Source organism: Loxodonta africana, chromosome 3 (assembly GCF_030014295.1).
Source record: "Loxodonta africana isolate mLoxAfr1 chromosome 3, mLoxAfr1.hap2, whole genome shotgun sequence".
Classification (NCBI taxonomy): domain Eukaryota; kingdom Metazoa; phylum Chordata; class Mammalia; order Proboscidea; family Elephantidae; genus Loxodonta; species Loxodonta africana.
Window position 1 is genome coordinate 56,044,546 of NC_087344.1, and position 16,175 is coordinate 56,060,720.

At 36.6% G+C, this 16,175-nt stretch overlaps 1 protein-coding gene across 21 annotated transcripts in view; it reads right to left on the bottom strand.

Annotated features, from left to right (window-relative positions):
- Nucleotides 1-16,175, bottom strand: part of EIF4G3 (eukaryotic translation initiation factor 4 gamma 3) — a 389,785-nt gene that overhangs the window by 172,470 nt on the left and 201,140 nt on the right. For 15 of the 21 annotated variants that reach the window (XM_064281426.1, XM_064281421.1, XM_023551957.2 and 12 more), the window contains 2 exons: nucleotides 5,207-5,302; nucleotides 3,731-3,844 (listed from right to left, as the gene is read on the bottom strand). In XM_064281426.1, coding sequence (XP_064137496.1) covers nucleotides 3,731-3,844; nucleotides 5,207-5,236 — 144 coding nt within the window. In that variant the 5' untranslated portion in view covers nucleotides 5,237-5,302. Of the gene's footprint in view, nucleotides 1-226; nucleotides 260-3,730; nucleotides 3,845-5,206; nucleotides 5,303-16,175 lie in introns of all 21 variants that reach the window. The other 6 variants (XM_023551960.2, XM_010593032.3, XM_023551962.2 and 3 more) reach the window with 2 other exon arrangements.

Below are 16,175 nucleotides of genomic sequence, written 5' to 3' on the forward strand. Positions count from 1 at the left end.
GAAAGAAACTGTAATCATTAGTTTTAAATTGTACCGTGAACAGAAGCAAATGGCTTTGTTAATAACAAAATGCAATGAAATTAGTGAACTAAAAGAACTGAATCATATCAGATAGAAGCTACTCTTGAAGAGAGTAATTTGATGGCAGCATTCTAAGAGTTAGCAGCTACTAAAGCTCTCTCGCCTATTAGTTAAGGGTGATAGTGAAGGGGCAAGAGTACAGTACCTGATGATGGGCAGGTCGAGGCCCCGCTGCAAACTGAGAAAAGGAGGGAAAACAAACACAAAAGGAAAGGCACAAAGAGTCAGAAACACCACAACAAAAACCAAAATGTCACACAATATGCCAAAAGAAAAAACCCACAAGGAAAAAAACAAAAACAAAAAACACAAACAGTCAAAGCTTTGCTGCAGGACAGTGACAGACAGGCACTAAGAGTCAACAGGTTAACACCACCACTACCAGGAACAGTTTGTCATTTATCAGTTGGAGAGAAGCAGCGAAGCTGTCAGGCACCTAAGGGTGCTCTCTGATAGGAATACTTTTTTAAAACCCTAAAATAGGGCAAAAGAAAGTCTGAAACACTAGTGGTTACATTAAAACAAGCATATGAAAGTTAAGAATGCTTGCATGTAACCAATATAGCTGAAGGGAATGAGAAATGCTTTTACATTGCAAGAAATAGCCAGGAGATAATTATAATGTCCAACAGGAAATAAAGAATATAACAGGACTGATTTCAAGTTTTCTTAAGTGGGTATCTCATACATGAAATCAAAGTTTTAATACCTTCCTTTATATCTTGAAGTTAAAGAATAATATCTTAGGAAAATATGTATTTAAATGTAAATGTAATTAACTAGTCAAGTTTAATAGCAGGCATGTCAACGCAAACAGCTAGCAAAGAACATTGTTCTCTAACATAATTAAAGTGCAACTATTATAAGTTCAAGAAGAAAAAAAAATAAAGAAGTCAACTGAGTATGCTCTCAATTACTATTTGTAGACAACCGCAAAACACTCTACACATATATATCTACCGCTACCTGATGCTGAGAATAAATGCAAACATAACTCCTCAGCTAAAGCATAAAGTACTTGAACGTGGATAATTTATATTCCAACTCTTACTCCGCCTAACTTGGAATGAAAAAAAAAAAAAAAAGAAGAAGAAGCTTTTGCACCCATGAAGTTTCTAAGACTAAACCTCTAAGATCACACAACTCATCATCAGAGGAAAATTCGGCTACCAATATATTTTTACTAAAAAGGACACGAAAGTACTGAGGCATGGAGAGCCATGTTCTGGCTACTAATACTTCAATAATACTCAAATCACCCTCTTTAATAGTGAAAAGAAAATACATAGAAAGCCGTTTTCAATACAAACCATACACGGTTTTAATACTTTTAAAGAGCTAGTTGTTTTATTTTCTATGATATCTTCCTTCTGTCAGCTCATCACTACAGCTGGATTAGATTGAAGATTAACTAAGAAATAATCCCTACTACTTAGAATTTAAATTTTGTGCAATAGTAATTTGTAAGACACTTGAATTATTTCCCTAACTGCCACTATTTCATATAAATTTTTTTCCACAAATTGCAGTGGAGCACAGGCCACAATATGGGAGATAGCTGAAGACGGTGTTACCAAGAGTTCATCTAAGAAGCTAAAATGTCACCTATTGTTCAAGTAATGAAACATCTCTTAACATAGAAGTTATTCAGCATAACTTAAGGAACCCTCAGGGACCTATATGCTTAGAGTGTGTTAGGTCAACCACTATATTTGGCTAATCACTGTAATATAGTTTTTTAATGATGATAATGGCAGCTGTATTTCTTGAAGAAAATTTTCTCTTCAAAGAAACTAAGGTCTCATATTTTCAGTTTTCCAATTATGAGAAGAAAACAGATCATACCTCTACTATGAACATCAAGTTTCAAGAGTAGGCAACACCACCCCAGTGGTATGGATGTGGGGGGGGGGGGGTGGAAGTGAGATGTTTCTTCATGACACTTTTGAAGAAAATGGGAGGGATGGGCCATGTTAAAAAAATTAACCTGAGTGTAGCAGTACCTGTCTTATCACTGTTCCACAGAAAGATCCCATTTCGAAGTCTCTAGAAGTTGAAACTTTATATATTTGGAATGTTCCAGTCAAAAGAGAAACTTTCTATGAGCAAGAGGAATACCTTATAAAATTATGTATATATTTCAAAAAAAATAAAAATAAACCAACACACAAGTTAGTGGGAAAGTGTCTTGGGAAAGTACCCTAGTCTATTTTGCACTAGTCACCATTGGCTATTGAGTTTTTCATTCGGAATGACAATAGTCTTAATCCTATGGGTAACTGTAAGCAACAGAACAAACTGTAGTCGCTGCTGGCTTGTATTAAATATAGAAACTTTTGTTTCTTTTCTTTTTTTTTTTTTTAGAGGGGTCTTAAGATGGTGAGGATTGTAGATATAAAGGAAAGCAGCCTTCTGTGAACTTGGATCCAGTGTTAATGCCACCCACCCATTCACTCACATATCCTTCTATGCACAGTTGGTAACTGGGCATAGCCAATGTAACATTGATGTAACTTTGGCACTTGGCACCACAAAATATAAAAATCACCAATGCTTACAGGTTACTGCAAAAGCCAAACTGTCCCCCTATCCCAATTAAGCATTCAATTGCTTCACTATTTTGGACAGGCTATTCAAAAATAAACTACTGTTTAAGAGTTCGAATATAACAAGAAAATGGAACAAAATTTCACTATGTTTAGTATTTTTTTAAATGGGATTTCCCACAACATAAATTGAATTAAGATACTAAGTATTAAATAGAAATACAGGCACAAAGATGACCTGAGGGATGGAGGGGGGCCATTTGAAGCCAGTTGGATTGCAAAGGCAGCTGTCCAGGGAAGAACAGAAAAGCCTAAACTGTGCAATTGCCAATGGCCCATTAATGCAGAAATAGAATGGAGTAAGCTTTAGCTGCTCTACAAAGCCACAGGTGGGGCCCTCTCCTTAGTGCAACAGCTTACCTCTCCTCACCAGTTACGACAGCTATGGGATGGATGGGACTAGGCTATGGCAACTTGAGATGTAAAGAGAAAATGCAATTCTGCCAAATTTCATACCCCAACTTCAACCTCCCAGCATCATCACAAATGAAATAAAACTGGACCCAAAACAACAAGCAAGAATAGTCTGGGGTCTGCTACTCTTGCACTTGTTTTGGGGCATGTAATGGAATGTTATGTGTGTGGTTTTTAGTAATGGGGGTGGTAATGGTCACTAGCAGAGCAGATGGCAAAAATTGCATAGAGACTAGTACCTGAAGAGTTTATGACCACAGAAAAATGGCTGACAACTGCAGACAATTTCCCCCTTGATATTCAATTATAAAATGGAAAAGGGGAAAAAGAAGCCTTGAAATTTATCTTTTTAAATAAAATTTACCTGAAAGGGATATCTTGTTTGAGGTTTAAAATAAAGAAAAATCTAAACCCCAATTATTCCTGTCTAATTCCCAATAGAGAAGACCCACCCAATTTGTTATTCTTTCCCCACTATGCCTGGCAGAAACTGCCATGCTAGGTTAGACTTTCAGAGAGGAAGCAATCAATGCATTTCTGTTCATCAGCCAATAAATGGATGTGGTCAAAAATAATGAGTGCCAGAGGCACCACTGCCTGCAAGAAGTACAGTTTGTTATATTGCTTACAATGCAGTATTTTATCCAGCCTCTTCCAGCCAAGGACCTGTAAACAGGAGTCTGTTCCAAAACCTTCCTCCTCTTCCAGTTGTCTGTGCAATGTATTGGCACTGTTCTGCTGGGCTGTCAAAAAAACTGGTTTAGAGATGCAGCTCTTCAGTCAGGTTCTGCGCCAGTTCTAACCATGTAAATTTTTTTTTTTCAAAAAAGAAAAAAAAAGACGGAAGAACGAGGGCCACAAAATTCTTTGCAATCAGAGCTTACCATGATGTTCCATATTTAATGATTAGAACCGGGGCCTATCTAAATTGATCTCAGGCCCATTCCAAGTAGTCAAGTGTCCACATCCCCAAGCCACTCTCAGAACAACACTTGCATCAGACACCTTGTTGACCATTTCAGGAAAAAAAAAAAAAGAGAGAGAGAGAGAAAGACAAGCAAACAGGCAACTGGGACTAAGGTCCCACCTCACTCTTTAGAATGGGTTCCTCTACCCCCTGGGGAGAACCAGGATCTAAGAACAGGCATTAGAGAAAAGGAAAACAGGGAAAAGGAAGACAGAGGGTAAGAAAGATTGTGTTTTGGTGCAGTCTATGCTGTCCTAGTTCTTTGAGCAATTCTTTGGTATATTTCAACAATTCTGTATTCATGCAGAAAACCAAAAGAATAAGAGCTAATGCAATGATGTATTCCTGTACTACAAGCAAAAAGCAGGGGTGGGTACAAAAAGAAGGTCCCTGTATTCTTAGGAGAACACAGAGCTGAGGTACAAAGAGATACAATGTGAGATGTTACAGAAGCACCTTCTAGCCAAAGCTAATCATGCAGGACAGGAGGTGACTTTCCAAAGAATGGACAGCTGAAGCAATTGCACACTTTTCTGGAACAAAAGATGATCCTTGAGTAAATTCTCAGTCTTTGCAGTACTTATTGCAATCCATGTAAAAGATGAGCAAAGAAGATGATAGCATTCGCATTTTATGACAATTTATTTACCATCTAAAGAAATGAATACACCCATTGGTGTATGTCATGTATATGTCCACACTGTCAAACAGAACCAATCCAGTGACATTTGATTTGGTAATCTTACTTCTTAAACTATTGGAAATTGAGAGTCTAATGAATGAAATTCAATTTGCTTTCAAAATCATTGTGCTTTACTCTTCTCCTGAATTTTGAACAGTACAACTAATACATTACATTAAAAGCTGAAATGAAGTAAACTTGAATACAAACAGGCTTTAAAAAAAAAAAGGTCATGCCAAAGAAAAGTAAAATAAATAAGCTCCATTTCCTCTTAATAAATTTAAATTATTCCTGCATGGAAAGATCGGAAAATGCAATGAAATCAATAATATTAATAATATATCTTTGGAATAAACTTCCAAAATCCAGTAAAAATATTAGTCAAAAGAACCCAAGCTACTATGCACACAAACTAAGGTAAACAATATTATCTAGAACAAGCTTTTGCTTACTTACCGGAGAACGGGTTTGAGGTTGTGAATTCATTGTTTGAGGGGCTTGGGGGTACACCAGCGTGGTTGGACCTGCATTCTGTCCAGAGGGATACGGGGTCTGTCAAAGAATGGCAAGAAAAAAATCATATTTTGAAAAATATGGCAAGGTAACTTAAAACGAAGTTGCAAAAAAAAAAAAAATCCAACAACAAAACAAAATTACAGAAGTGCTTATTAATATAGTTTACAGTTCTATTTTTAAAAGTTAACTGTCACAATGTCCAGCAATTCAAAATCACTATTTTTTTTTTTTTTGGAAGTTACCATAAATTTCCTCATAAGGAAACACTAACAATCCAATTTCCAGTTGCAATTATCTGATACCATGAATGCAAAAGGACACACTGTCAATTCATCTATTTCTGACATAGACAACCCAAGCTACAAAATCACACATGGCTGAGAGAACTTGTTACTACTGTGGTATGCTTTCCAAAGGTTCCTATAAAACACAAGTGGCCCTCAAGGAACAGATCCATGAGCCACAATTAGCAGTTCATACAGTTAACTGCTGTATTATTGCTGTTCTCTTGCCAGTGCTCACATGATCCCATAAAAATCTACAATCAATAAGAACTTTAAATAAAAGCCTGAAATAAGTGGTAATATTATAATATCATATTACTAACTTGTCACACAGAAACCAAAACCCATTGCCTTCAAGTTGATTCTGACTCATAGCAACCCTATAGGACAGAGTAGAACTGCTCCACAGGGTTTCCAAGGAGCACCTGATGGATTCAAACTGTCAACCTTTTGGTTAGCAGCCGTAGCTCTTCATCACTACGCCACCAGGGTTTCCATCTTGTCATAGGTTTTTGGAAATAAGAATATAAGCTTTTCATTACAAATCCATGTTAAATGCTAACAGACTAACATGCTATGGGGCTAGAGATTTCAGAAGAAAAAAAAATCTTGAAAACTGGATTTCCACATGCAAAAGAATAAAGCAAGATTCATACCCAACGCCATATATAATAAAAACTAATTCAAAATAAATCAAGTATAAATGTGAGAACTAAAACAATAAAACTCTTAGAAAAAAACAGGAGTATTGCTTTGGGACCTAGTTTTTAACAATGGATTCTTAGACGTGACATCAAAAGTAGGAGCGCGGTAAAAGACAAAACAGACAAACAGCTTCAAAAACATTAACAACTTCTGTTCATCAAAGGACTTTATCAACAAAGTGAAGACACAACCTACAGATTGGGGGAAAATTTTAGGGAACCATATAATTGATAAGAGTTTAGCATCCAGAATACATGAAGAACTCCTACAACTTAACCACAAAAAGACAAACAGCCCAACTGAAAAACAGGTAGAAAAAAAAATTCTTATAACATGTTTGACATGAAATGCTAGCAAGAGCAACGGACATAGAGGATTTCAATTCAATTCCTGGCAATTGCTGTTGTTAGTTAGCTTGGACGAATGATTTATTTTTTTCCATGAATGTAAAAAGGGATACACCTACCTCACTAGATTGTTGCACCACTGAATGAGATAAAGTAAACAACTACGCAATCACCTTTAGTTACCACTATGTCAACTGCACAAACGAGAAAATCAAGAGTCAGAAAGTTTAAGTTTCTTGCCCAAAGTAACTAAGTAAATGATATAACTAGAAAATATTTTAACTGTACTTTAAAAAGTTTCTACAACTTTTGGCATTTGTTGACTGTTTAATGGAAATTTCAGCAGAACATGGGATCACTAATTTAAATGTCTGAAAAGACTGATTACAAATTTCAAAAAATTTATTGAAAGAAATAAGTTTCATATTACGTACAAAGGATATTATTGCAATCCAACAACATAACCTATACAAGCTATCTCTGTAAAAATAGCTGACACTAAAAGAGCCCTGGTGGCGGAGTGGTTAAGCATTCGGCTGCTAACCAAAAGGTCTGCGGTCAGAATCTACCATCCACTTCATGGGAGAAAGATGTGACAGTCTGCTTGCATAAAGATTACAGCCTTGGAAATCCTATGGGGCAGTTCTACTGTTCTATAGCGTCACTCTGAGTTGGCATCAACTTGAGGGCAATGTGTTTGTTTGTCTGTTTGTTTATTTTTACAGGTGACACCAGGATTCCACATCAGGTTGATTTTCTTTCCTACTTTAGTTCCATTAAATCTAGCCAAAGATTGAAAAACATGGCAATAGGTATCTGTTATCTATCAAGGAGGCTTGGTGTCACAATGTTTAAGCACTCGCCTGTTAATTGAAAGGTTGAAGGTTCAAACCTACCCAGCGACTCTGAGGGAGAAAGACCTGGAGATCTACTTCCATTAACATTACAGCCAAGAAAACCACAGGAGAGCAGTTCTACTCTGTCACATGGGGTTACTATGAGCTGGGATCAACTTGATGGTAACCAACAAGTCTATCAAATAGTGGATAACTGGATCACACATGGCTCAAAAATTATTCAGAGCTTACGCTCCAAAGATTATCTTGAGTACTGTTTCAGACACTAAGATTGTGTATATGCACTGCACTCGAACTCCGAAAAGCTCAAAGTCTGGCTATTTCAACCTGGGAAAGAGTGGTTAGGGATTCAACTCTAGCTGCATTCAGATCTAAAACGTATTTCTTCTAGTTCCATTGCAGCATTTGGGTATAGTTTTAAATTACAACATCAGCTTCATTCTGCATCAATTAAAGAAAAACATTGCCAGTTCAGAAAACCTTACTCTAAGCGGTGAAGCTCTTTGGTCTTAGGGCATCTTAAGATTTTATTCTCAGTATTTAAATTGGTGGTACTTTTAAGGATAAGCTTCTGGCTGTCAAGATACTAAACACTGGGATGTACCACTTATAAAAACATAGAAAAGTATTATCTCTTTGTGTCTTTGAAAAAGTTAGGTGAGTATTTTCCCTCTCATGGCTAGAGTACTTAAGAAAAGCAGCTCATTTTTAAAATAAAATATGCCAAAAATACGTATGATGACCATACTGGACCTCATTCAAAATTTTTACTAATATCTTCGATGCTGGAGCCAAAAAAGGCAACACGCTGTTGATTTTCTCTGTAAAAAAGCAGTATGTGAATTAGCTTTCAGGTAGAAGCTCTTTTATTCAGTAACAATACCCTTCTTGGACACACGTGGCGGGTGCTTTCTCAATACAGTTCCCAAAGTGCCTTTTCTAGGGTACATTATTACTCTCAAAATGATTATTAACAAAACAGAATTTATTTTTCTTTAGCTTGGGCTTTCTGTTTTAAGAAAACTAAAAAAAAAAAAAAAGAACTGAAGTACTTCATTTTCTATTTGAATTGTATATATGCCAAGAGCTGATTCATACTCTGTACACAAGCAGTTTCATCTAAGTGCAAAGCATAATAAATGCTGACAACCACACATGTGCATGATTGCTCTTTCACAATATATGTCCCTGTGCCATTGGCAATAAGGATTCTCTTACAGTGGCATTTGATAAAGGAATTTTGCCAACAGATCACTCAGCTTTCTCTTGGAGCCTTTTTCTGTCTTTGCGGCTGGCCTTAAAATTTTGTAGGAACAGTGCAGCTTGTACTCATTGTTTCTCCAAAAAATGCAACATGAAAGATGCCTGTGTGGTTTTCATTTCTTCCTCACATTTAATAACATAAACCACGATTACTGATTAAGCTACTGAGTTTTGTTTGAAAATAATGCAAAAATTTCACTGGAAACAATCATTGTTCATGTTTCATAATATCCAATGCATAGAAAACTGGGGATGGTTCAATAAAATAACATTTCGGTAGTCGTAGTTTTTGTTTGTGCTTTTCTTTTTTGGATACTTTTCACGTCATCACAAAGACTTACTTCTCCCTGAACATAAAGATCAATATTTTATATTTACACTGCAAGAGTCAAAAAACTTACAGTCTCATTTTCATCATTATCTTTGTGTTTCAATGAACACCCTTGAGCCACTGATTCCTTTTTATTAATTGGGGAGATAACAACAGAACAGTAACAAGAAAAACTAGCAAACAGTATAAACGGACAAACTGTTAACGAAATGGTAGTGAAGACAACTTAATCAAAACAAGCCTTGTGGTCCATACACAATCTTTAAGTAGAAAACAACTTTTTAAAAAGCAGTGATTTGGATAGTGAACCAAAGATAGAAATCTGAGGGTGAATTTTACTACAACGTGAATTCTACATTAACACAGCATCTTAGATATAGAGCCTAGATGTGACGGTTTGCAAAGTATGCATATGTGAAAAAATTAACACGGATTCTCAGTTTTTCACAATATAATACAATGAACTTAAGCAAACAAAAATAATGACAGAAAACACTTATATAGCTCTTACTAGGTTCCCAGAACTGCTGACATATAAGACATTAAAGGTCATTTCTCTTGTTTTAACATTTCCTTCACCTTCTTTTATTTACTATAAAATTTGGCCATAAAGACGGAATTCAATACTGTGCATGTATGTGTACACACATAAATCTGTTTGGAAAATTATGTTGCCACAATCTCTTTAAGGAGCCACTGGCAAAAATAATCAAAATTTTAAATATGCTTATCCTTTGGACTCCACAATTACTTTTCAAGGAGGAAACATAGCCAGCATGATCCTTAGAAGCAAGGATGGCAAGACTTTGTCTCACATACATTGTACATGTTATCAGGAGAGACCAGCCCCTAGAGGAGGACATCATGCTTAGTAGAGGGTTAGCAAAAAAGAGGAGAATTCTCAGTAAGATTGACTGACGCAGTAGCTGCAACAATGCGCTCAAACATAACACCCACTGTTACGCATGGCACAGGAATGGGCAGCATTTCATTCTTTTCTAGGGTACATTATCACTCTCAAAATGATTATTAACAAAACAGAATTTATTTTTCTTTAGCTTGGGCTTCCTGTTTTAAGAAAACTACACAGGGTCACTATGAGTCAGAACCAACTCCACAGCACCTAACAATGACAACTGTGGATATACCCCCATTGGCCAAAAAGGAAAACACTATGAATAGCCATAAACAGGAGACAGGTGAATTAAATTATGTTATATTCAATCAATGAGAGAATATAGCATAATCTTAATAAGAATGAAGTAAATGTGCATATGGCGTCAGAGAAAGATGAGTGTATCTTTTATATAAAAATATACCAGAGAGATGCACATACACACTTACATGCACAAACATATGAAGAGATAAAATGTCATAGAGGATACATAGCAAACTTAACATTGCCTGTTTCAGAGGCGGGAGAGGATAAAAGAGGGTATATGGGATACGACTTTTAGATTTTACTACATACACTACTGTTTGTCCTTTTTCGATAGTGAGAACTGATTACTTTTACAATAAAAACATAATGAAGATAACCTCTTTCAGTTTCCTCTACATGTGATATACAAAAGCTAAGCAAACCTGAAAATCCAGTAGGAGGTCTGCTGTTTCATGAATTTCTAAATTTTTTGGAACGCAATCAAAATCTCATATCATATCACAATCAACCCCCGTGGATCTGTCAGTTTGTCGCACTCTGGGGGCTTCCATGTTGCTGTGATGTTGGAACCTATGCCGCCGGTATCTGGATACCAGCAGGGTCACCCATGGCGGACAGGTTTCAGCTGAGCTTCCAGACAAAGACAGACTAGGAAGAAGGACCTAGCAGTCTACTTCTGAGAAGAATTAGCCAGTGGAAATCTTATGAATAGCAGAAAATTGTCTGATATAGTGCCAGAAGATGAGCCTCTCAGGTTGGAAGGCACTCAAAAGATGACTGGCGAAGAGCTGCCTCCTCAAAGCAGAGATGACGTTAATGACATGGATGGAGTAAAGCTTTCAGGACCTTCATTTGCTGATGTGGCATGACTCAAAAGAAGAAGAAATAGCTGCAAACATCCATTAATAATCGGAATGTGGAATGTATAAAATATGAATCTAGGACAATTGATTAACTACATCTCTGGAAAAAGACAATGGAAAAGCTCAATATCATCAGTACAAAGCTAGAGGCCTACTGAGGAACAGACCATCAATTGCTCATATGCAAGCTCAAGTTGAAACTGAAGAAAATTAGAACAAGCCCACTAAAGCCAAAGTATGACCTTGAGTATATCCCACCTGAATTTAGAGACCCTCTCAAGAATAGATTTGGTGTGATGAGCACTAATGACCAAAGACCAGACAAGCTGTGGAATGACAGCAAGGACATCATACACGAAGAAAGCAAGAGGTCATTAAAAAGACAGGAAAGAAAGAAAAGACCAAAATGGACATCAGGAGAGACTCTTAAAACTTGCTTTTGAACATCAAGTAGCTAAAATAAAAGGAGAAATAATGAAATAAAAGAACTGAACAGAAGATTTCCGAGGGCAGCTTGAGAAGATGAAGTATTATAATGACGTGTGCAAAAAGCCAGAGATAGAAAACCAAAAGGGAAGAACATGCTTGGCATTTCTCAAGCTGAGAGAACTGAAGGAAAAATTGAAGCCTCAAGTTGCAATAGTGAAGGATCCTATTCGGAAAATATTAAGCAATGCAGGAAGCACTGAAAGAAGATGGAAGGAATAGAAAGTCATTATACCAAAAAGAAATGGTAGATGTTCAACCATTTCAAGAGCTACTGTATGGTCAGGAACGGATGGTACTAAAGGAAGAAGTCCAAGCTGCACTAAAGGCACTGACGGAAAACAAGGCTCCAGGAATTGACAAAATAAGAATTGAGATGTTTCAACAAACAGATGCAGCACTGGAAGTACTCCCTAGTAAATGCCAAGAGATTCGAAAGACAGTACCTGGCCAACTGACTGGAAGAGATCCATATTTATGCCTATTCCCAAGAAAGGTGATCCAATCGAAAGGGGAAAATATCGAACAATATCATTAAAATCACAAACAAGTGAAACTTTACTAAGATCATTCAAAAATGGCTACAGCAGTATATCAACAGGACCAGTCAGAAATTCAGGCCAGATTCACAAGAAGATGTGGAACCACGGATATAATTGCTGACGTCAGATGGATCCTGGCTGAAAGTAGAGAATATGAGAAAGATGTTTACCTGTGTTTTACTGACTGCAAATGCATTCAACTAGGTGGATCATAACAAATTATGGATAACATTGCAAAGAATGGGAGTCCAGAACCATTAATTGTGCTCACGAGGAACCTGTACATAGATCAAGAGGCAGCTGTTTCGACAGAACAAGGAGATACTGCGTGGTTTAAAGTCAAGAAAGGTGTGCGTCAGGGTTGTATCCTTTCACCATACCTGTTCAATCTGTATGCTGTGCAAATAATCTGAGAAGCTGGACTATACGAAGAAGAACGGGATATTAGGACTGGAGGAAGGCTCATTAACAACCTGCGTTATGCAAATGCCACAACCTTGCTTGCTGAAAGTGAAGAGGATTTGAAGCACTTACTGATGAAGATCAAAGACCATAGCCTTCAGTATGGATTATACCTCAACAAAACGAAAACAAAATTCCTCACAAACGGACCAATAAGCAACATCATGATAACTGGGGAAAAGACTGAAGTTGTCGATGATTTCATTTTACTTGGATTCACCCATGGAAGCAGCAGTCAAGAAATCAAAAGACACATTGCATCGGGCAAATCTGCTGCACAAGACCTCTTTAAAGTGTGGAAGACGCAAAGATGTCACTTTGAAGACTAAGGTGCGCCTGACCCAAGCCATGGTATTTTCAATCGCATCATATGCATGCAAAAGCTGGACAATGAATAAGGAAGACCAAAGAACTGATGCCTTTGAACCGTGCTGTTTGAGAAGAATATTGAATGGACTGCCAAACGAACAAACAAATCTTTCTTGGAAGAAGTATAACCAGAATGCTCCTTAGAAGCATGAATGGTGAGAGTATGTCTCACATACTTTGGACATGTTATCAGGAGGGACCAGTCCCTGTAAAAGAACATCATGCTTGGTAGAGGGTCAGCGAAAAAGAGCAAGACCCACAACATGATGGATTGACACACTGGCTGCAACAATGGGCTCAAGAATATGTTATTGTGAGCATGGTGCAGGACCGGGCAGCGTTTTATTCTGTGGCACTATGAGTCAGAACAGAGTGGACTGCACCTAACGACAACATCACAATCAAATATTTATTCAAATCTAACACAAATAAGACACCATGTTAAGGTCTATGTGCATAAATGAGACCTAATATACGTGGGTTTGTTTTTTTAAACCTTCAAGAAGCTTATGATACAGTCAATAATGACATAGGCGCTAAGAATCATTTATTCAGCCATGGACGATAATCCTTTGCAGCCATAAAAAAAGATATAGAACATCTGATAAAAAAAATGAATGCTACTAAGAGAATAATGAAATAAACACACATATATAATGTACTGGTGGCATTTCATATCAATAGGTTTAATATGGGTTTTTTATTATTAATCATATTATGAACTATTATTAATCAATTAATAAATGGTGTTAGGATGACTAGCTAATTATTGGGGTAAAAGCTGGTTACCTAGCTTCAAATCATCATATCAAAAAAAAAAAAATGTTGGAATTCCAAATATAAAACTGTAAAGGTGCTCGGAAAACTAATTCTATTCTTTTAGTGCTGGGAATGCCTTTTAAAACATGAATGAAAAGACTATAAAAAGCTATACTATAAAAAATCAAACTATTCCTATTAATTTATAAAAGTTCTTAATTTGGCTTTATAGTTTTTCTTTGGAAGCATGAACATATGTATTCACTGATTTTTATTATTTGATATCATAGAATATACATTAATAGAGAAAAACTTTTCAGCCTGAAAAACAAATGTTTGACACTTAAATCTAGCCACAGAAGCAAAGACAGTCCTGTAAGGTCTAAACCAGCACTGTCCAATAGAATTTTCTGTCATGAATATAACTGTTCTATATCTGAACTGTCTAATATGGTAGCCATTAACCATATCTGGCTATGGAACACTTAAAATGTGCCTAATGCAACTGACAAACTGAATTTTTTATTTTATGTAAATGAATTTTATTCATGTTAATTTTATTTGTATATTTTTAATCCTCTAGAATTTAACTAGACATATGTGCCTAGTAGTTACAACACTGCACGGAACAGATATAGGAATCTGTAAATTCCCAAGCTTCCTTCATTCCTGTTCTGGTGTCTACCTTTCATATCATTAAAAACTTCTCTAACTCTTACTTTTGCAGGAGTGCAGTGATACCCAACATGGACAATATAAAACACTAGAGAGAGAAGCAAAAACCTATCAACTTGCTCGTAGTCTTAAACCCTTTGCTACTGAGTCGATTCTGCTCATAGCAACCGCAGCATGTCACTTATTTTCCTCAGCTATTTAAACACTGAAGGTTTAACCCACTGATTCTCAAAGTGTGGTTCATGAAATTCTAGGCATCCCTGAAGCTTTATCGGATGGTATGCAAGGTAAAATATTTTCATCATATTAACACTGAGACATCGTATGCCTGCGTTGACATTTGCATTAATGGTACAAAAGCAATGGTGGGTAAAACTGCTGGCACCTTAATAAAAATCAAGGCAATGGCACCAAATTGTGCTAGTGGTTATTGTGCCCTTTACCTCCACACTCTTGCCACGTATTCACATTCAATTCCAAAAAAAAAAAAATGCCAGTTACTTAAGAATGTCATTTGTATAAGTATAAAAATTATTACTTTTATTAAATTTCAATCTTTCAGCTCATGTCTTTTTTTTTTTTTCACATCACTTAAAAACAACTTTATTTTGAGATAATTACAGATTCACACAGAGTTTAAAAAATTTAGTTCCCCTGCATAACTCTAGTACATCACCACAACCAGGATACTGACACTAATAAACTCCACTGGCCTTATTCAGATTTCACCAATTTTACACACACTTATTCAGGTGTATATTTAGTTCTATGTAGTTTTATCACTTATGAAGATTCTTGTGGCCACCACTACAATCTAAATACAAAACCATTCCATCACAAGGATCCCTTGTGCTACTCTATCCCAGACATCTTCCTTCTTCCCTCTCTCTCTTTTCTTACTATTCCCGCCCCCAACCCTCCCCACCCCTGGCAACCACTAACATGTTCTTTATCTCCTTAACTGTGTCATTTCAAGAATGTTCCAAGAATGAAATTATGTAGTATGTAACCTTATTAGATGTCTTTTTAATATCCTGTGTGTTCAAATGAGAAGATACATAAAGTACTTCTGTGGCATACTGAGTGAGGTACAATGGGAACAGCAGTTGCACAACTGAGTTATGAGATGAACTAGCAGAAAAAAGTAAGCTTCATCACTTCCAGGAAAACAAAGCATTTATTAACACTGATAAATTCAAGCTTCCAAGTGAAAACTAGAATTTTAGAAAACCTTTATCTGTGGCTATAAGACTGGCAAGTTCCCAATAAGTAAAGGCTTTTCTGATGAAAACTTTTTTTCCATAACATACAATTAGCCATTTAAAATGTACAATTTAGTGGCATCTAGTGCATTGATGCACCACGTGTCTGTTGTACTGTGGTGGCTTGTGTGTTGCTGTGATACTGGAAGCTTTGCCACCTGTATTTCAAATACCAGTAGGGTCACCCATGGCGGACAGGTATTAGCTGAACTTCCAGACTAAGACAGACTAGGAAGAAGGACCTGGCAGTCTACTTCTAAAAAAACTGGCCAGTGAAAATCTTATAAACAGCAGCGGAACACTGTGTGATATAGTGCTGGAAGATGAGCCCCTCAGGTTGGAAGGCACTCAAAAGATGACTGGGGAAGAGTTGCCTCCTCAAAGTAGAGTCGACCTTAATGACGTGGATGGAGTCAAGCTTTCAGGACCTTCGTTCGCTAATGTGGCATGACTCAAAATGAGAAGAAACAGCTGCAAACATTAATAATTAATAATCAGATAATTAATAATCCATTAATAATCGGAAAGTGGAAAGCACAAAG